The 23349-nt window shown below is 36.1% G+C and overlaps 1 protein-coding gene across 1 annotated transcript; it reads right to left on the bottom strand.

Annotated features, from left to right (window-relative positions):
• Positions 1–3892: 3892 nt before the first annotated feature.
• LOC105046056 (methylenetetrahydrofolate reductase (NADH) 1) lies at positions 3893–13331 on the bottom strand. Its single transcript, XM_010924549.4, has 12 exons — positions 12946–13331; positions 11909–12091; positions 11457–11517; positions 11283–11365; positions 9541–9714; positions 8780–8953; positions 8601–8701; positions 8381–8492; positions 6958–7038; positions 6632–6809; positions 4440–4774; positions 3893–4217 (listed from the first exon to the last, which is right to left on the bottom strand). Exons 1-12 carry the CDS (start codon positions 13165–13167, stop codon positions 4134–4136), a joined length of 1788 nt encoding a protein of 595 aa, XP_010922851.1. The 5' UTR covers positions 13168–13331; the 3' UTR covers positions 3893–4133.
• Positions 13332–23349: the final 10018 nt, after the last annotated feature.

Raw genomic sequence — 23349 nt, forward strand, 5'->3', positions numbered from 1 at the left:
AAAAAATAAAAACTAAAATTTTAAATTTAAAAAATTAAAAATTTTAATTTTTATTCAAATAAAAAATATCATTTCAAATTACTTTTCCCATTTCAAATTAATTTTTTTAAAAAAAATCCCAAAAAAATATCTTAAAAAATTTAAATAATATAAAATACCATAAAAAAATGAGAAAAAATGAGAAAAAAAATTATAATTTTGAATTTAAAAAAATAAAAATTTTAATTTTAATTCAAATAAAAAACATCATTTCAAATTACTTTCCATATTTCAAATTAATTTTTTTAAAAAGTATACCAAAAAATATCTTAAAAAATTAAGAAATAAAAAAATATCATAAAAAAGAAAAAATGAGAAAAAAATAAAAAAATAAAAATTATAATTTTAAATTTAAAAAAATAAAAATTTTAACTTTAATTCAAATAAAAATTATCATTTCAAATTACTATCTCCATTTTAAATTAATTTTTTATTAAAAAATCACATAAAAATAATTTTAAAAAAATATGTAAAATATAATATAATATATCATAATAATTATATTATTATTAGGTATTTTTTTCTTTTGTTTGAAATATTTTTTAAAAAATTTAATTTTAAATGAGGAAAGTAATTTGAAATAATATTTTTTATTTGAATTAAAATTAAAATTTTTATTTTTTTTAAATTAAAAATTATAATTATAATTTTTTCTATTTTTTCTCATTTTTTATGATATTTTTTATTTTTTTAAGATATTTTTTCAGATATTTTTTTTAAAAAAATTAATTTGAAATATGGAAAGTATTTTGAAATAATATTTTTTATTTGAATTAAAATGAAAATTTTTATTTTTTTAAATTCAAAATTATAATTTTTATTTTTTTTCTCATTTTTTCTTATTTTTTCTTTTTTATGGTATTTTATATTATTTTAATTTTTTAGGATATTTTTTGTTATATTTTTTAAAAAAATTAATTTGACATGGGGAAAATAATTTGAAATGATGTTTTTTATTTAAATTAAAATTAAAATTTTTAACTTTTTAAATTCAAAATTATAATTTTTATTTTTTCCTATTTTTTCTTATTTTTTCTTTTTTATGGTATTTTTTATTTTTTTAGCTTTTTAAGTTTTTTGGATATTTTTTTAAAAAAATTAATTTGAAATGGAGAAAGTAATTTGAAATGCTATTTTCTATTTGATTTAAAATTAAAATTTTTATTTTTTTCTCTTTTTTTCTTCTTTTATGGTATTTTTTTACTTTTTATATTTTTAAGGTATTTTTTTGGGATATTTTTTTATAAAAATTAATTTGAAAAGGAGATTGTAATTTGAAATGATGATTTTATTTGAATTTAAATTTAAATTTTTATTTTTTTAAAATTTAGTATTACAATATTTATTTTTTTAAATTCTTTTCCCTTTTTTTTTATTTTTTTTACACCAATTTTTATTTTTTTAAATATTTTTTTTAAAAGATAATTTGAAATGGGAATATTTTTTTGAAATGATGATTTTTATTTGAATCAAATTATAATTTTTATTTTTTTAAAAATTTAAAATTATAATTTTTATAATTTTTATTTTTTATTTTTTGAGAATTAATAATTAAACTCGTCATTTGGAATGGTATTTTTGAAAATGCCATTTCAAATGGCGTTTTCAAAAATATCATTTCAACTGACGTTTTAAAAAATGTCATTTGAAATGATGTTTTTGATTTTTTTTTCGTCGTCCATGTGAAAAAAAAAATGTGGTGACGTGGACACTATAAAACGCCTTTCAAAATGACGTTTTATAGAATTTGCATTAGTTTGATAAATAAGTTAAAAATTATATTATTTTTATAAATAATTTTTTTTTAAATTATTTAGATAAGGGACTCAAGCTCTTTTTGCGCTGGATTTTATCCCATTGAATCTGAAAATACTTGATTTCTTAATCAAAAATTTATAGAAGGGCTTACTCTATACCTCCCACTGGATGGACTATCATTTTAAGTCCAATAATTAGTTTGTAATCTTGCTTTAGGACTCCATCCTAGTTAAAAGCCAAAAAAAAAAAATCTATTGGGATATGTCACGAGCCCCTGTTTTAAATCGCATCGATCATGTGAATCAGCGAATCTCATCAATACACTCATCCCATATGGCGCACAGTTTTTATTTATTTGTTGTTTTTATCATAGTTGACGATTTTGATCCCTTCTAAAGCGCACAGAACACAGGCGAGTCGGTATCTACAGAAATCTAATTTTACGTAAAATACCAAGCTTAATTGTATACAAAAAACTAATGCTATTTTTAGTTCACTGGAACCAAAAAGAATCAAAATACGGATCCGATAAAATGGGAAGAGAAGGAAATGGGAATCATGGTTTCAATTCATTCTTTAGGCGCAATCGAAGGAATGGGCAGAAAAGCAATAGTGATTAAATTTCTAATATTTAATTTAGCTAGTTATAAATTAATTTCTTTTAAAGCATTTTTTGATTATTATGATTCGAATTTTCTTATACTATTTATCTCTATTTTTTTTTAGTTGATTTTTTGTTCTATATGTATTTAAGATTTTTTTTTAGTTTAGTTTTGCATATTTACATTTTTATTATATTTTTTTTGTCCTATTTATAATTCATATTTTATATTTTAGTTAACATATTTTCTTTTATTTCTATTTTATGTAGTTAGGTATTTTAATAAGATCTGATACCAATATCTATTTTCTATTTTCTAAATTTATATATTACCTTACTTGATTTTATACTATTTATCTAATACATTTTTACTTTTATCCTCAATACCATTTAATAATCAATATTTATATTTTTTATAAATTTTATTTTTAACATGCATTGCAAGGCTCATTTGTTAATATATTACATAGCAAACCTTTAAATCATAATCGATATAACATTTTAATACATACAATATACGTTACTTGATAATTTTATATTTTAACAAAAATATTTTTTAATTAAATATTATTTAAATTATTTATTATTATATCATGATTGGCAATAATTAACTCACATCAGATATACTATTTGTTACTATATTATATAATAAACATTACTAATCAATTTATTTTCAAAAATATTATTCATTCCCATTCTCATAGAATGACCATTCTTCTCATGTAAAAGAGGAATCACTATTTGAAGGAATGATAATTCCAAAGATAATATAATTTCTGAGATTATTGCTGCACTAAACACGGGAACAAGACCATGGTTGGAATTTCCATTTTATTTCAGCACTCATTCCGGTAAACCAAATGAAATGCAACTGTGTAACAAACATGCAAATGAAACAGGGACAGAGTGTTGGGTCAGACGAACCACTTTGATTTGCACGGAGGCAATCTTGCTATAAACCAGCGAATGATGATGCGTTGAGTGAATGACCAATTGACCATCCGCTGCAACAATCTTCTCATGCCAGGGACAGCATCGGTAGTAATGTCATAGTGTGGTACTGTGGTCCCATGACATTACTCCAAATCAAATACAAGCACAGATTACAAAGGTTCAGAAACAACAGGCGAACTTCTTGGATCGACCGACTGGAGCAAACCTTCAGGAATAGAAATCACAAATTCTCTTCGGATGTTCAACGCTACCTTCATGCCCCAAAAAGATTTTACCAGGCTGCTTCTACTGACAAAATAATGGATGACCAACGGTGTAATCCATGAATGACAAGCTTGGATTGGCATGGTTATCTGTCATCCCACTGTTACTAGTGAAAATGTGGAGAGTAAAAGCAGGGTTGCATGGAAATTTTACGTGACCTTACGAGTATTTTTTTTTTAAAAAAAATAAAGTCCGCAAGGAACAAAAGCACCTGACACAAGAAAAATATATAAATATTCACAGCATGCAGCAGATGGAATGACATAAGAGACCAAAGAAGCAAACGTGAGCTTATCTGCTCATTGAATTTATTAATGAATTAAACAGCATGACTGACATGAACTTGTAAGTTCTCGAAAATTCAATTCATTCCATTTGCAGAAGAAAACCGGATATTCAAACCCAAACGGTAAGGGTGATTTCAGGCATTCAAACTGCCTTTCGATCTGTTATAACTGTAACGCAACATGGTAACTGAAGGAAGTTGCTGGGCCTCGAGTAAAAGAATTGTCCTAGTTCATATATCCTTGAAAGCAGCAAACAGATCTCCATGAACATAATCATTGTCAACAAGACTAACCAAAAAGTAATTTCTCTGCACCTGAAAACGTGAAATGATCAATTTGTTCAGCACCTGATGAACTTCCAAAAGAATAACTAATAATAAGAGCGTGTGTTTATGTAGAGAGAGAGAGGGGGAGGGGGGGGGTGGACGTCTGAAACTGCCACTTGAAAGTGAAAAATGGAAGGTGTTTAGGACAAAAAGCTCTACAGCCTTCAAACTAATATCTCGTATACAAAGATGATTGTGTGTCCAACATACCTGCTCTAATAATTCGCTTGATGGGTCACCGTCAGGAAACAAGCATGCCCATCCTTTTGTCCAGATCTCAAATGCCTCATCCTTCCAAACCATGAAGCTTGCAGGATCAACAACAGTTGGTTGGACGATCTCTTTGCCAGGGAAAACACCCCATGTCACTGCATTGACAGCATTTGGGGCAATATTGGAGAGACATTCCCCTTCTCTGTTCACAGCAACATATGTGAGAGATGGAAATCCCTTGCACTTTTCAATCAGTAAATTTAACTTCTCTTTTGAACAGAAGAATTCAAGATAAGCCTTCTGATAGACGTATCCCCCTGGTCCACCCCACCCTGACAAACACAATAAATAAAAGCATTATTAGCATGTCTCGTAGAATAGCAACATCTCTGTGAAAAAAATGTTACTCAGAAAGCGAGGACTTTACATTGAAACAAAAATCTTGTTGCAAAGTTAACCAACCTGGGAAAGAAAGGAGAATGACCACTATACATGTTACTGGAAAATAATTTATATATACTCAACTAAGCCTTAATCCCAAACTAGTTGGGTTGGCTACATGAATCATTTTCCTCTATTCTGATATGTTTAGGACCATACTTCCCTCCATGAATCCTTTATTAAAGCAGGTTGGGTAAAATGAAAAATAATTTATACACAACCAAAATTCAGAGCGATACTTCTAGTGCTTCGTTCTGGAACCTTGGAAGTAGCTACAGGTTTAAAGTTTTGCAGAAACCCTTTCTGTTGTAACTAACAGGAGTCTCCAAATTGTTGCTGTTAGCTATATAAATTTGCCCAGCTACCTCCATGCTCATAAGCTCTATAAGTTTAGCTATATACAGTTTCCCTCATTTCCAACACTAGCAAATCCAATCCCCTTCCTCAAGTGAGGCCACTTCTGATCTCATAAGAAAGTGCTGATCCATGACTGCGGCAAAAATACAAGCATTTAACAGGAATATGTGAAAGTCAGAGTACTTGCTTGGTAATCATAACAAAACTTTGCTCCTGGTTCTTCCAACCAAAAACTTCTAAAACCTAAAATTTCACCACACATTAGCCTTCATATTCTAATTTTTGTCATGTTAATAATAATGTCTTGCAATTCATCCATTGCCCACCTTCTTATCAATATGACAAGTTTCAGTCTGATGTCTGGTGAATTAGTCCCCTTGGTTCCCATTATCTTGTGGTTATCCTTGAAAGCACATGAGCACATCTCCTCTTCCACCAATGCAGATCTGCGTATGCAGCATAATTGTCACTTATATTCTCATTCTTTATGATACCAGATCCAAGGTGAAAAAAATAATTACTCAACATCTTAGAAGCAAGGATCACTAAAATTGCTATCGATCCTCATTCTTGAACAAGGTCACATTCTCTCTTCTGCTATGCTTCCTGTCGCACACTGAATTTTGAACAACATAATCATTTCCTCCAAATATCATTCCTCTTTAGGCCTTCAATTCTAACATCATTCCTCTCGAGGTCCTATTTTCACAACACGTGTCTCAGAATAATTAAGCATGAACATTCCTAATCCCAAATATCAGGGTTAGTTCATCTATCGTAACTGATAAGTGCAAAGAGAAGATGGCTTATGCCCTAAAGTAACCTATGGCTATTGCTTATTCTCATAATTTTATGTTAAAGAAAATTTTTAAAAAAAGTGCAAATATTTACGTGTTTATGTTAAGAACTCAAACTGTACTAAGAGCCATTCATATGCAAGTTGCATGTGCACCATTGCTTTGAAGTTTGAACAATCTAAGTATGCACAATTGCTTTGAACAATTTAAGTTAAAATATCATAAATTATATTGTTTCATAGAAAACAGCAATTCATTTGCTTGCAAGCAATTCAAGCCTTTCCTCTGACAATTTTATCTTGGAAAAATAACAGAAAAAATGGTGTTTGGCCTATAGTCATTATATATTCTCCTGCTAAAAGAGGTCGCAGGCCACATTCCAGCAAAAACTATATTAAATATCTCATTTCTCAAGGTCATGAAAATAGATGAAAACAAGTCTGATCAAATAAAATAAATTGAAGTTTATATGCAAAAACATGATTTTGTTTTCATAAAGGAAGCCATGCTTTCCAAGTGGGGGACCAGCTCAGAGATCATATAAGAACTAACAAATACTTGACCTTGAAAACCTTTAGAATAAATCTCACTTACCAACAGTGGGAGAATCGGATTTCTCTCCATTAATTGCAGGTTGGCTATTGATGGTGAGAAAACCTTTTAAGATGATTTCTCCGAGATGTTCATCAATTATCTTTGTCTCTGGCTGAAGCCCATCTAGCTCTGACCATGGGCTACTTCTAAGTTTTCCCAGGCAGAAGTTCATGAACCTCTGTCAAATGTATTGTGGGAAAAAGAGTAAGATCAGCCTTTCATGTCCATAACCATGCAGATATTCTTCAATTAAGAAAGATGTAAACCATCTGAAATAATTCATAGATAAGTGTCCAGAGCAACAATAACCAACTATAGAGAAAAACCTCTTTGATGTCATTCAGAGATTTCAATGGGATTGCCCATTCCTCTTGAAGTTTCTTGTCCCGTGCTCGTGGGCGCATAAACTGTCAAACAGATAATAAATTTTAGATATAATTACCTTCGCACTGGCATACAGTGTAAGCAAGCAGAAAAAGCAAAATATTAATCACTTAAATAGCCCTCAGGAAAAAAAACAATTTTAAAAATAATAGGCTAATCTAACAGCTAAAGAGCATTACGATCTACCATGAGCTAAAATAAAGAGATGCTATCTTGAAACAAGCTTTAGCAATGGTTAAAATAATAAGCTATAGCAATGGTAGCTTGAGCTGGTGTTGTTATCAAATCCCTGACCAAACAAGCGAAGAAGAAACATGAACATTCTGAAAAAAAAGGACTACACTAGAATGGCCGCCATGCCAGTTCGTTCTTCTTAATCCTAGTAGTGGGAAAATTTGAAGGAAATAAAAGAACTACCTAATAGTACTGTAAGTCAAGCAAGTGAACCATTCTTTTAAGAGTGGCATGTCCAGAAGTTTCTGATTTATAAAATACTAGAACACTTAAGTTTAACCTGAGTCAGGAGACTCACAGGCTTCGATCAGGACTGTCAAAAGTTTTAATGGTGAACTATGAAAGAAAGGAGAACAAGTGGAGAACATAACCAGGGGTTGAGTTATGTATGGTTGGTGTCTGCCAGAAGTTTTAGTGCTTGATCTGGTCTCTGTTTAGGACATTTGAATACTGTCAGCAACAGTTTTCAGCATGGTTATAACTGATCTGCATAAGATCTCTCTAATACAGATAAGGAAGGGAAAGCATTAATAGGAAAGGACTTTTGACAGTTAGAAATGATAAGTCATACTATAGATAGACTTTTATTGGGTTCTGGAGGATCTATGGGGGTTTCAAAAGCCAGTTAAAAACAGGTCTGCTGTTCAATTTGGTAACAGCAGACATATGGAGAAAAGTTGGAGAAGAGAATGAAAGGACCTGAAAGCAAAGAAAGAAGAGATTATAGGATTCCTACATTTATCTTTATCTGAATCAACTGAACCTGTCTATACAAGTTACCTTTGATGGGACTACCACTTTGGCTAACCTAATTCAGTCCATATAGGACTAGGAAGACCGGAAACAAATAAGCAAATACAAGTCATTTCTTTTAATGTTACAATTTTTTCTAAAGAGCCAAAAAGTCCTCGTCTAGTAACTTGAACCCTGTATGAGGACAATATTTTAAGTTTTTTTGGACCCTCTGTCAGGTCAATATTTGAAGTTTCTGGGGCCTAAGCTCTTGTTGGCTGCACTATATTCCTACCTATCACACATCGGTTTGACAAGGCAAAAGTCTACAAATACCATACAGATACATCCTAAAAGTGCAAAATGTTGTGATTGGAAATCTAGAGATAATTTGATGACCTGATAGTCTGTAAGGGCTCCATATGATGGGTTACGAGAATCTCCCCACCTCCCATGTGGGTACTGTTCCCAACCAAGAGTCCTTGCAATGTAGCTTTTTGGACGATTAGCCCTGATCCATGGTCCAAAGAAAGTTAGGATGCGATCATGACTGAAGAATATCATTACTATAACAATCTCTGTTTACAACAACCATGAAACTCTGAAAAGAAAAGCATACCAAAAGATAGGTCGAACATCTTCTTTAGCACGAAAAACATTTGTTGGTCGCCTCCATGGTAAGGACCTTGAAATCTTAGATTCCTCAATTAATCCAAGGTTCTGTAAAAAATATTTTTTAGTAACTCAAAAAAAAAAAAAAAAGGGAATATGAAACCGTGATATCAAACAAAATATCACCATTAATATGGCCAACGCGGACTTCTCCATGTTTAGTGTGTAAAGATGCAATGTCTTGATCCCATGAGCTAAAATCTTCTTGCACATCTCAGTTCCAAGGTGGATTCCATATGCCTTGACAGCCTCTTCATTTTCTTTAATAGGCTCCAGGGCAGCTGTAATCTCAGGTGGTATCTGCAGGACACTATTGTCGTATCATCATCCCGGAGAAAAAAAAAAAAGTTTACATGTACCCTAAAAGGCAGTATCCATATATGTTGAACGAGATCACTTCAACATATGATTGAAATGCAACATCAACAAATTTAGATATCATGCAATAAAAGATAGAGACAGCATGTTGAGGTGCAGAATGCGAACTTGTAGGCTTGGCTTGGAAAGAATGAAAATGAAATACCTCTAAAACTCAGGACTCAAAATGATTTATTGTGCAAAACATTGGTTAGGTTGTTATTTTCTTTACATGTGCAAACCAGTCACCTGACTCCATCACTCAGCAAGCGCTCCAGAAAATTACATTTTGTTAAACTTTGCAAAAGGACTAAATCAAAAGTAACAAATAATGCAGAAGTTCAAGTATTAAAATGAAAGGAACACCTACAAAATCCCATCAATAAGCATAAATGACACCAATATGCCTTCGGAAATAAATGACACCAATATAAGTTCGGAAACTAATGTCATGTCACTTGATATCTATATGTCCAAGAATAACTTAAATTTATAGAGGAATAAATAAATTCTATAAAAAGGGAACTTACCCTAGTTTTACAAAAACCAGTCATACGCAAGAAGCCCTTATAGTTGTTAATTGGCATTATACCAGGAACTATGGGACAAGTTATCCCAATTTGACGGCAATCATTCACAAACTTCAGAAATATGTCAGTGTCATAAAACAACTGGGTGATAATAAAATCTGCACCAGCATCCACCTGTCAAAAAGAACAAGGGAGTTGGGAGAGAGCAACAAATCAATGCAATGAAAGAACAAAAATGAAGCAAATAGAAATAAATTAACAGCTCAAAACTTGAAACATGATCAATAAGTATCTTGAAGCATTTAGACACTGAATATATATTATATGAGCATGTTAAAATTTCTTGGTGCGCCACGATATAAAAGGGTTGTGATTCCACAAGGATTATTTAGGCTCTTACCTCCTTACAAGATTTAATGATCTAATACATTTATACAAATTTAGACAAATTTAAAACTCTTTTACAGTAAGGATGTTCATAAAATGACAAGAAAAACATAGACATGGTTATGCTGGAGGCATCCTGGAACTAGGATCAACATGATCTTTTATGCAATGACGGGCAAAAGAAACGATTGCAATCAAGGACTTGCATGAATATACTACGTAACAACCCAAGACCTCACCCAAAAAGGCTAGTCGAAACGTGTAATTTGGGTTCCTTGGCCTATATAAGCACTCAAGACCTTCCCAATGCATAATCGATATGAGACTAAACACACAACTGCATGAGTTCTCACATACTCCTCTAGTTTAAGCTTCGGCATTTTGGTTAGGTTAAGAGTCTAAATCTAGTCAAATCCAATCACAAATACCATGAGCAGACCATGATCCACACTAAACAGGCCCGTATTATGGTTTCTCCTTGTCTACACAGGTCATGGACCAGGTCTAATATCATTTGTAATAAACCAAGACTTTTCTCACCCAAAAAAGTTGGTTGATATGGGACTAAACACACCCAACATAGGTCCTCACATACCAGCCATTGCATCACCAACCAAACCCAACCAACACCATAATGGCATTGCGGTTAACAATATGTCATTTTCTTTTCCTACCAAACCACAGGATAGTTACAAGCACAGAGACGACCATAGGCCTTAAACACTAGCCCATTGCTATTATCACAAAAAATACACGGCTAGTCACCTTTGGCACACATAAATGGCAGCACTATTGATATTTCAACAAATCACTTGTTATTATTTTCGCCCCACTCGCACCAGTTAGCACATTCACTAGAATTGACTTGCCTTGAAACCTACTAATCTCCTTGACAAAGCTACATTACTACCACCACTAATGATGGAAGCCAGCAGGTGCCACCACCATAAAAATAAAGCCTTTCACTCAGGAATAAGCCAAGTTACCCACAAACTGCCTAGGCACCATGGAGTGTCCCAGTTGCCTGCATACCATGGCTGCTTTCTATAACCTTGTTCATGAAAAAAAGAGTAATGATTTCCAAGTATGAATGCGATGGCCAAACATAAGCAGGACACGAAGAATATTTTTTTAGCATGTAAAACCATAGCTGATCTGTTTTCATATCCATTACAACTCTCCCATTGTGTTACATCATAACTAAGTTTCTTGATACTATCTTGCTATCATGCCAGAATTGTCAAAACTCAAATGGATATACTTTTGCAGCTTAAAATAGCAAAAGCATTTAACAGTCAGTTGAATAGAAGATAGAATATGAACCAAACGAGGAAACTGAAAATGAGGTAGCACACCTTTCTCTTCAAATAAGCAAGATCGTTGCTGTAGGCTTCTAATGTAGCACCTCCTTCACCTTGTATCATGTCGGGGTGTGCCTCTGAGATGCAAGATTTGTTTTTCAGAACAGCTCATAAATAGCAATGCAACAGCATGTACTGATTGTACTGGTTGAATCTTTAAACACTCACCTGGATAGCCAGCAACAGTTATGCCAAAGTAGTCACCATACTTGGATCGAATGTGCTGCACCTGTAAGTTAATTGAAGTTACCATGCTTTAGCACAAGATTTTTCTTTCTGAAGAGCAGCTCGAAGAACTAAGGCAGCTAGGGCAAGTTCTAGAGGGAAAAATATCATAATATGTCAAAGGTCAGCCTTATAGAAGGTGAAGTAAATATTTCAGAAGTCCACAAAGTGCAGGTAACAAATAGAATAATTTATAAGTCTGATGGGATAGGGAAGAAGCTATAGGCAGTTTGGCACCAACGGTGAACATGGAAATTTTTTATCTCTACTAAGGTAATGTCTCCAGCAACCAAATATAACTCCATATATAAGACAAATTTCAAAATTGAACTGTCACTCCAACAAGTTGGAATAGCTTTTATAAACAGAGACTGAAGAGTATAAAGAAGCATTACCAGATCAAGGGCACAGGCAAATCCACCAGCAACCTGAACAAACTTATCCTGACCATGAGGAGGATCCCCTCTTAGAGCCAAAACATTCTGAATCCCATTCGTCTTGATGGTGTCTAGGGCATGGTCAATCTTCTCCACCGGCATGTTGGTGCAAGTCAAATGCATCATTGTTTCCACGCAGATCTGGAAAAAGGAATCAGCAAACTCATAAATGATACAATATTGATCATCAGCTGTAAAAGTTAGGTTCAGTATACATTGGATTTCCTCTATCCTTTTAACAGGTAGTCAAAAATTCTCTGAATATTTTAACTGGATATATAGATTTTTATTCATCTTATTTTGGAAAGTATTCTACATAAATATCTTAGCAAAGTACTGATATCAGTAGCATCCTTAGTAGTTACTTAGCGGTGCCAATCCGCAGCAAGTAATAAAACCCCACTTGTCATATTAAGTTCTACTTTTGATATTCTTGAATGACAACCATACATATGCTAAGTAGTCCAAAGACAACTAGTCACTTTAATTCAATGCAGCTAATACAAGCAAGCCATGCCAAGCGCCAAAAACAGTTTAACAGAACAAGGGAAGCAGCAAGATGTCTCCAATTCAGAGTCCTTATACTCAGATCTGCAAGTCAAACAATAAAATGGAGCCAAAAACACAGCTTCCAAGAGAAGGTGGCAGCGAAAGTTCGGAAACTTGTAAGACCGCAAAATCTGAACAACTTAAGATTCAGATCGAAGAATGCCAAGAAACAAGGAGTCCAGATCTGAATCTTATCCACCGTATCTTGAAGCAAAACACCGTTAACTACAAAAGGAAGCAACTTAAGCTACAAAACCTTCGGAGAGATCCGAACAGAATCTAGCATCGGATCACCTTCAACTAGCCGATCAAGAATGTATCAAAAAAAAAAAAAAACTAGACGATCAAGAACAATAACAGATCCCAGGACACAGAATCCTCACTAGTAATAGAAGAGCAGCAAGAGCTATAGAGAGACAGGAAAATGACAGGGATGGATCTGATACCATGTTCTGCATGCGGTTGGCGATTTCGAGGGTAAGATCGGCGGTGGAGCCGCCGGCGCCCCACGTAATGTCGCAGAAGGCGGGGTTGTGGGCGACCATGCGGTCCATGCGCTCGAAGAGGTTCTCCACCCCTTCCTCCGTCTTCGGGGGGAAATACTCGAAGGAGAACACCGTCCGGCCATCCCCCTCCACCGCCGCCCGGATCTTCTCTATCACCTTCATCTCTTCTTCTCTTCGGAGCTCTCTCTGCTGCCGTTAATAGCGTCTGTAGCGTCGTCCGAGAAGCGAGGGGGCGCAAGCAAACACCTCGGGATGATGGGTTTATAAAGTCGAAAACTTAGAAGGCCAAAAACAGAGAGAGAGAGAGAGAGAGGCTTGGGTTTGGATCTGCCTGCTCCCCAACTACTGCGGTGGATGGACAATCTCTCTCCTTCGGGGGCGTCGCAATCGCACACCAACCCACTCCACTTTCTCTTCCATCTACCGGGAAAAATATGAAATGGGGTAGGTCCAGTCCAGGTCCAGGCTGAGAACCCAGTGCATCAGTCCTGGTCTTGGCTTGGTTGGGGAGCCCATGATCACTGAACTGTTGTTACTGGTGGGTCAAGTGCTGTTGTCTTGCATTTGAATGGCTCAATCTGCATCATGTTGGGTGCAATTTAGCTTCTACACAACTATGATCATCCAATCTTTTCTCAACTATTTATAGTTTAGTTTCGAGCTTTATAAAAAGTGCTAAAGATTTCTCATCTTTTCTTATGTGACGGTCAATGACCGACCTAATATATTCTCCAAGTATTACTTATCAATGATTGTCGCATAGAATCAATGAAATAAGCCGCGACCAGACAAATGAACTGTGACGATATGATGGTGTTCATGAACTCAAGCTTCGAAAATATTGGTCAGACCCCTCTTCTTGGCAGCTAGAGATTGTAGATTTGAGTCTTTAATATTAATTGCATCCCGAGTATTTAGATCTAGGTAATTATTGAACTATGACGATATGACGTGGTTCATGAACTCAAGCCTTGGATTAATGGTCAGACGCCTTTTCTTGGCAACTAGAGAGTGTAGATTCGTGTCTTTAATATTGCGTCCCAAGTATTTAAATCTAGGTAATCAAAGTGCAAGCAGGTCTCCCTTGCTTTGTTATAAAAGAATTTGTGATGGTACTCTAGCTAGCTTTACATCAATCATCTGGGGAAGCAAATATCAAAATTTATGGAAATTTTTTGTTCACCTACCGAGGTTGACTCGATTTTTCCAAGGCAAAATTTGAATTGAGAATCGATTTAGTGGTTTGCACACAATTTTTCTGAAGCAAGACTTAACACAGACAGGTGAAAGGTCTAAGTTTTTGAGGCAGGCTGTGAGTATATTTGATTGGTTTCTGATTAATAGCAATCATTTTCATGTCACTATAGGTAGTAGTTTGCAGTAAAATGATTCCTAGTAGAACTCTTGACTCTGACACATAATAGTGGTTTTTTTAAGGATCAGACTTGATAGATGTGCTTGCTCTTCTGATAAGTGTTTTCCTTTGGATAATTTTTTCTTGCATCACCAAAGTAATTCTGGTGGAATATTGAATTGAAATCAATGATGTATAAAGTATGCCTCATATTTTCATCAAAAATCAAAAAAAAAAGTATGACTGGTATAACCCAATACTTTTTTTTTTTTTTTGGGCAGACGTTGGACAATCCACGAATAGTAACAAAAATTCAAATAAATAAAGGCAAGAGAAGTAAAATAATGACTATATGAACTGCACACGCTTGACATGTGCTGTATCCCAATATAAAGCTGAATGCATAGAATCTGCTTTTGGTATTGTACGTACATCTCCGTTGCATCATGTCCAATTATATCATTGCAGTATGTAAACCTTTGATCACAAATTAATTGTTCTCACTTTACATTGTTTCTTCTTCTTCTCGGTAATATTTGTGTCATGGTTCCAAATGTAATATTCTCTTAACTAATATTATAAGCTGCCCTTCATCGGTGCGATCCATGGCGCAGATGATCAAATATGACGTTGAAGGTCACGTTAGTGAAATAGTTGGTGCACATAATTGGTTATGCATGCACGCCATCTTTATATTACTTTATGTTATACCCCAAAAAGATTTGAGTCGTCTTTGCATGTTTTTTGAAAATGCTCATAGAATCTTTTTTACTACTAAATGATAGTCTCGATCCACTCTGAACGAGTGCAGTATCAAAGTAACACAACTTGGAAGACCTTCACCACCAATCTCCCTTGCTGCGACCTGCTTTTGTGGAGGTTGCCACCTAGGAACGCGACACTTCCATCCAAACATGAATCACTTAAGGTGCCTATAAATTTGTCTGGTTATGCTTGTTATCTTATTATCATCCTTAATAGCAGATGGCTTTGTCGGTGGCCAGCAGACACTAGAGACAGGCATTGTCATTGGACACAGATTTTTTTGGAAGAGTAAGATTAACCTATTATATGCACATGAATAATTCCACGAAGAGGTTGGTGCAACTCGAGCTGATAGAATTTGTTACAGCAAATTCTCTCATCGTCGTCTGATCGTCGGAGACGTGCATCTGTAAGAAAAATCCTCACTGATCGGAGATATCTCTGATGGAGACCTTTCGATGCTTAAGTCAAAGAGGAGACTAGACAATAGTAGAAAAAATTAGGGGCTCAGCGAGAGAGAGCGAGCTTACCAAAACTGTTGCTTTACCCCGTTTTATAGTAGAATGCGGTATGGTCCCGTCATTAATGGTGTGACAACTGGAAAGTTATCAAATCGTCGGGGATTATCAAATCATCGTGAGTTGTCAAGTCATTGGAATTAATCCATATCCTTGGCAGGACAATGTCCCAGGGCGGTCGTACAGCATGTCCTTGACAGGACAACAGCCCATAGCGATTGTACGGCGTTTGGACGGACTGACCGACTATATGTCGGTATTTGGTTGCCGGAACGTCGGGTGATGATTCGAAAATACTATCGGCTGATCTGGTATCTTGTGGAAGTCGGATGTAGGCTGTCATCCCCGATAGTGAGTCGGTGATATGAATTCGACCGTTCGATCGGTTGGAAACAGTATTGATTTGTTTGGCAGGCATATTTTTGATCGGATATTGCCGGCAGTCATTGTCGGAATCGTCTGTCCGTCTGATGGATAGAGTCAGATATCGGTCGAATTATTTCGAAAATAAATTGACATATACAGATCAACCGGTATATCCCAACAGAATTTATTATCATGTTCTACGGTTGGTTAATCACGAAGTTGTCGAACCGGCATTTACATATCCTGTAAACCTTTTGCAAGCACCTAAAAGGTACCCAAAGATTCCTTTTGTTTTTTTTTTTTTGTTTTGTTTTTTTTTCTGAAATTGTACGCTAATGCATGGTGGCCAGAAAAAAATTAATGGTACATTGCAAGCAGAAAAAATGACACCGACTCAGTATCCTTTTTTGATGAACAAAACATTGCCTCAATATCTTTTATACGAAAATTCTTGGGCTACCAAACCTCTAGTCTGCTCTTCTCGCTCACCAACCGCAGAAAAGTTGTCGTCATTTAAACGTCATTTTTTTCACTGGTAAGTGATGCGAACGTTATTATTATTATTATTATTTTGGTGATACAGTGATGTGAACGTTATTGAAGACTAAACTTATATTTGTAAAGTAGTTCAGCTAGCTATTAATTCTCGGAAAGAGACCCATGCTGGAATTTTTTTCCGGCCACCAACTTGCTTGACCGAAAGATCTGCAGGTGTGTCCTCCAGCATGGAACTGTTGCATGTGGCCTTTTTTTTTTTATCGAAAAAATTAAATTTAATTAAAAAATTATCTAATTAAAAATTTAGAAATTTATTCCTTAGCATATTCTTGATTATTCTCTGACATATTTTTATTATTTTTTATTTATTTTTAGATCTACATATTTGTATTTATAGATCCTTGTACGCACTCTTGATTGTAAGAAGAAAAAATAAAAATAAATATCTCTTTCTCTTTTTCATCATGGTATCAGAGCACTCAGGTTCTGATCCATTTTTTTCTTCTCTTTCTTAAAACCCTTCTCTTCCATTTTTTTTCTTCCCCTTCTTAAAACCCTTCTCTTCCCTCCACTGCTGATACCGCCTCTACCGTCACCACCGCTCCTTCCTCCTGATTCACAGCAAATCGCTGCCGCCGCAGCCACTGCAGCCATCGCAGCTCCCTCCCCGACCGCCTCCGCCGAGCCCATCATCCCCACCATCGACCCGTCGATCTCATCCGCACCGCCTCCCACGACTGGGGTTTCTTCCAGATCACCAACTACGGCATCCCGCTCCCGGTGCTCTACCGGACCATCGCCGCCGTCTGATCCTTCCACGAGTTGCCCTCCGCCGAGTCCATCCGCAACCCCCTTCTTCCCAGTCATCGCAGCCCCCTTTCTTCCCGGCCGAAATCCCTCCGAAGCCTCCACTTCCACCGAGTCCATCCGCAGCTCGCCACCGCAGCCCCGAAATCCCTCCAACGCCTCCACCAAAACCTCTTCACGACCGAATCCCCGACACCAGCCATCGTCTTCCTTGCCGACGGCGTCACCGACGACGGCATCACCCTCGACAATCCCGTGCTTCACGGGATACATAATCGGTAACAAATAAAATCACGGTTCCTTCTTTTAACCTTTTATTTATTTTATTTCAAAAAAAAACAAAACAAAAAAATAAAAAAAAATAAAAAAATAAAAAAATAAAAAATAAAAAAAAAATTTAAAAAAAAAAGAGAAACTTTTATGGCTAGATACTTAAGAAGCCTGCAGTTACAGTGTGTCCGGTGATTCGTGTGTTTGGTGATTCATTGATAGTGTCTCTGGTGATTTGTGTGTGTTGTGATTCATTGATAGTGTGCCAGTGAGATTATCGGTCGTATTTTGTTTGTATGGCCAATCCAATTACTATGCAAGATCTTGAAGGTCTACTGGATCGGCTTATTACAGTTGCCACTCGATCAGGGGGTTCGTCAAGAGATAGTGGATTGATGAATGCTCTTCAAGTGGCTGTAAAACTTGATGGCCCAGCAACATATTTACAATAAGAGAGGAGCACTCATCTACTTGTACAAGGACGAGGTTTGGAGGGATATCTCACCGGCACAAAGAGGAAACCTGCTAATAATGAGCAGGATATGGCTCAATGGAGAATGGAGAACTCTGCTGTTCTGGCGTTTCTTCTAAATACCATGACACCGAATGTGGTCAGAAGTGTGCAACTACTGGAGACTGCACAGGAAGTCTGGGAGACGGTGGCCCAAATGTTCTCACAAAAGCAGAATTCTGCTCAAGCATTTGAGATCCGTTCTCAATTACGTCAGCTTCGTCAGGGAGATTTATCTATCACTGAATATGCCACCGAGTTGAAACGTCTCTGATCTGAAGCTGATCATTATAAAACTTTTGTTCCACAATGCTCCATCAATGTTGATGGATTTCAGAAATATTTAGAAGAAGAACGGGTTTAGGACTTTCTATATGGTCTGAATCCGAAATATGAATCTGTCAGAGTTCAGCTTCTCGTCAGAGATATTTTACCTAGTTTAGGTCAAGTCTTCTTTGCTGTTTTAAGCGAGGAGACATGGTGACGAGTGACTTCTGACTCCAATAGTTCTGTAAGATCAGCTCTTATTGTACAGCCACAGCAGGTAGGTGAGAAGGTATGTTTTCATTGTAAAAAGCCTGGGCACACTAAGGTATTTTGCTGGGATCTCCATGGCCGCCCAAATCAGTCTGGGCATAGTAGTCGGGGCCGTGGTGGTCGTCGTAGTGGTGGAAGAACTGGAGGACAGAATCATGTTCGTGGACCTGCCCAAGCCAATCTCTCTGAAGAGACCGAGAGTGCTGTACACAGCTTATCTACAGAGGAGTATCAGACCTTCCGACAAATGATGGAAAAGTATGAATCATCTTCTAACACCACACCTACTTTGGAACAGTCTAGCCACCAGGATGGATATCTTGACTCTTCTCTTTTTGCACACTCAGGTACTCCATATAAATTATCACATGCATTTACTTGCGGAATATCCAACTCCTGGGTAATAGACTCAGGAGCATCCAGTCACATGACAGGGGCATCTAATAGTTTTATTTCCTATTCACCATGTTCAGGACATGACAAAGTCCGAATAGCTGATGGATCCTTTACCCCTGTCTCAGGAAAAGGATCCATTGACTGTACTCTTAGTTTAAGATTATCATCAGTATTGCATGTTCCATCTTTTCCTACAAATTTACTCTCTATCAGCTCTGTTACTAGAGATTTGAATTGCTCGGTCACTTTTTGGCCTTCTCATTGTCTATTTCAGGAGCTGAAAACGGGGAAGATACTTGGGGGTGGTAGACTGCACAATGGACTCTATTATCTATCAACTGATGAGAAAAATATGAACTCTTCTTTGACGGGGTATGCATTGTCTGTTGAAGGTGCCACTTCAGAACTTATGTTGCATCATCGTAGGCTGGGTCACATTCCTTTTTCTATTCTTAGTCGCTTATTTCCGTCTTTATCAACTAAATGCAATAAAAATTTGTTAGTTTGTGATCATTGTGAGTTGGCTAAACACACCAGAGCAGTATTTCCTATATCTGAAATTAGAAGTTCTAAACCTTTTGTTTTAATTCACTCTGATATATGGGGACCATATAGTACTAATACTCTCATGGGCCATAGGTGGTTTGTTACCTTCATTGATTATTTTAGTCGAGTGACTTGGGTCTATTTATTGAAGGAAAAGATGGGAGTTTTAAACTGCTTTAAAGAGTTGCATAAACTTGTAGGTACTCAGTTTGGTGTCAAAATTAAAATTCTACGTTCTGACAATGGCACGGAATATATTAATCAGAAGTTCCGTGCGTATCTTCACACTCACGAAATTATTCATCAAACTACTTGTGTTGATACTCCTACTCAAAATGGAATTGCCGAAAGAAAAAATCGGCACTTATTGGAAGTAGCCCGATTATTACTTTTTACTATGCAAGTTCCTAAATTTTTGTGGGGTGAGGCTGTCTTAACCGCAGCTTACTTGATCAATCGTATGCCTCTAAGAACACTCGGGTTTAAGTCCCCCATACAATGTTTGAAAGGGTCTACTGATTATGTAGTCACTCCTAGGGTCTTTGGATGTGTTTGTTTTGCTCGCGATCATAGACCTTCAGTAGGAAAACTAGATCCACGAGCATTAAAATGTGTCTTTATCGGTTACCCTGCTACTCAAAAGGGATACAAGTGCTATTATTTTCTTGAGCGGTGAATGTTTGTTACTATGGATGTTACTTTTCGAGAAACTGAAGCATATTATGAAAGTCGTCTATCTGATAATAAGACACCAGAATTATTTTTTTCGGATGACTTTCTATACACACCAAAAAATTCTGATGCCCAGGAGGAGTATCATAATAATGATGTTCAGAGGGAGCCTAGTATTGAGAAAGAAGAAGAGTCCAGTGAAGAAGAGTCCAGTGTGCATTCACCACCAACTGCCCAGGTGTCTCCACCGCTTGAAGCTTCTTCTCCAGAGTCTCCTAATGGTAACAATATCTCTACTACTCCTTCCATTTCTAATCTTAATATTCCTATTGCAAAACGGAAGGGTACTCGCTCAATTGTTCCTCCTGCTCGTTACCGTTATGATATCGCTAATTATTTTTCATATAAGAATGTGTCTCCATTTTATCAAAGCTTTGTAGCTGCATTAGACTCTGTCTGTATTCCTAGTACTTGGCAAAAGGCTATGGCAGAACCTAAGTGGAAGGAAGCAATGTTAGAAGAGATGATTGCTTTATCCAAAAATCAGACGTGGGATCTGGTCACTCTACCAGCTGGTAAACATCCTGTAGGGTGTAAGTGGGTGTACACTATAAAGCAGACTCCAGAAGGCAAGGTGGAAAGATACAAAGCTCGGCTAGTAGCAAAGGGCTACACTCAAATATATGGAGTAGACTATGATGAAACCTTTGCTCCAGTAGTCAAGATGAACTCTGTTCGAACACTGATATCATGTGCTGCTAATTTTGGTTGGGAATTACATCAGTTAGATGTGAAGAATGCATTTCTTCATGGAGATCTTCAGGAGGAAGTATACATGCCAATACCACCAGGATTTGAGATCAGAGCAACTATTGAAAAAGTCTGCAAACTAAAGCGCTCACTTTATGGCCTTAAACAGTCTCCTCGAACATGGTTTGATCAATTCAGTCGGACTGTAAAAGGAATGGGATATAAACAGAGTAATGCAGATGATACTCTATTCTATAGGCATCTCAAGAGAAAGAAAACTATACTCTTGGTTTATGTTGATGATATTGTAATAACAGGAGATGACCATCATGAGATTAAACAACTCAAAGGAAAACTAAAGCAAGCATTTGAGGTAAAAGATCTGGGTCCACTAAGATATTTTTTGGGCATAGAAGTTGGACGATCATCCAAAGGTATTTTTCTGTCACAATGAAAGTATGTACTAGATTTGCTTTCTGAGACTGAGATGTTGGGGTGTAAGCCTGTTACTACTCCAATAAATCAGAATCATCGAACAGTGACAGATGGTGGAGCTCCTGTTGATCGAGAAAGGTACTAGCGGTTGGTTGGAAGGTTGATATATCTTTCACATACAAGACCAGATATAGCCTATGCTGTCAGTGTCATCAGTCAATACATGCATGATCCACGAGAATCACACATGGAGAGAGCTTTCAGAGTATTACGCTATCTGAAAGGATATCCTGGTCGTGGTTTGTTGTTCTCACAACACAACACCTTCCAGGTAGAGGGATTCACTGATGCAGATTGGGCTGGATCATTGGATGATAGGCGATCTACTTCTGGGTATTGTACATATGTAGGGGGTAATTTAGTTACCTGAAGAAGTAAGAAACAGTCAGTGGTGGCTAGATCATCAGCAGAAGCTGAATATAGAGCAATGGCTCTAAGCATATGTGAACTTCTTTGGCTTCAGAAGTTGCTTCAGGAATTACAACTTCTAAACAAATTTCCTCTTCGGTTGTATTGTGACAACAAAGCAGCAATTGAGATTGTAAGCAATCCAATACAGCATGATCGTACTAAACACATCGAGATTGACCGTCATTTTATCAAGGAAAAGATTAATCAGGGCTAAATCTGCATTACCTATATTCGGTTTTCTGATCAGGTGGCAGACATTTTAACCAAAGGGCTTAGCTCAGTGTCTTTTTCTGGATTGATTGACAAGATGGGGCTTCGAGATATCTTCGCCTCATCTTGAGGGAGAGTATTGGAAGGATTGAACTTAATTGAAAAACTATCCAATTAAAGATCCAAGAATTTATTCCTTAGCATATTCTTGATTATTCTCTGGCATATTCTTGTTATTCTCTATCTATATTTGGGTCTGCATATTTGTATTTATAGGTCCTTGTACGCACTCTTGATTGTAAGAAGAAAAAATAAAAATAAATATCTCCTTCTCTTTTTCATCGCTTCACAGAAAAAGGAGCCCCACATGAGGTGTGTCAACGTAGAATTCCTCAAATTTTGCCTCTCAAAGGTGCATGTGGTGTACTGGAACAGCGACGTCGTAGTAAATTTCACTTTGAAGTCGCATTTTGTAGTCTAAAATTAGTTAACTCTTGTCGGCCCAAGTGTTCGATAGAAAAAACTGCGTGTTGATTGGTTTATGGATGTAGAAATAAAAAGATGTAACAACTTATAAGCTGCAAAAAAATTGGGACTTCACTATGTTAATGGTCAGATATATACAAGCAAGCATGCAACTGCTAGAATACTGAAGTAGTATATATGCAACTGGGGATGCAGTTGGGCCAAAGAAGATTCAAAAAAGTAAGTATGGCCAGATGCAAGTATAATTTTCTATTATTGATCACTATTATCTGTTACATTGACAAACAAATGCTGTTGTAGCTGTCATTCTTAAATATCAAATAATTTCAGTCTTTGCACTTTCGGACAAATAATATATATATAGCTCTTATGGCACGCGACAATAGTTTCAGTGCGACTGTTACGGGCATGAACTGTTCTTCTGGAAAATTCTACGAAACCAATCCACCCATCTTCTCCCTGTCCATATAACATTGGTATTCCATCGCACTATCTTTTGTGTCTTCAATTGCTATAGAATAACTTTCCTGTTGGGAATTTTCCAGCAGTTCAAGTTCCCCCGGCAGTCTAAATTTGACAAAAATTTGTGCAATTTAGTTGCATCAAATGTTTTCAGAGAAACCTATAACACCCGATCCTTTGGGTCCTTGGTCGACATTTATGAATTTGATCCCAGCATCAAAATTATATTTCTAGTCCTTTGCACACAGCATTTAAGTATGGTCACAACGCGGGCATATAGAACTCCCAAC

The sequence above is a fragment of the Elaeis guineensis genome, chromosome 5, assembly GCF_000442705.2.
Source record: "Elaeis guineensis isolate ETL-2024a chromosome 5, EG11, whole genome shotgun sequence".
NCBI classification, from domain to species: domain Eukaryota; kingdom Viridiplantae; phylum Streptophyta; class Magnoliopsida; order Arecales; family Arecaceae; genus Elaeis; species Elaeis guineensis.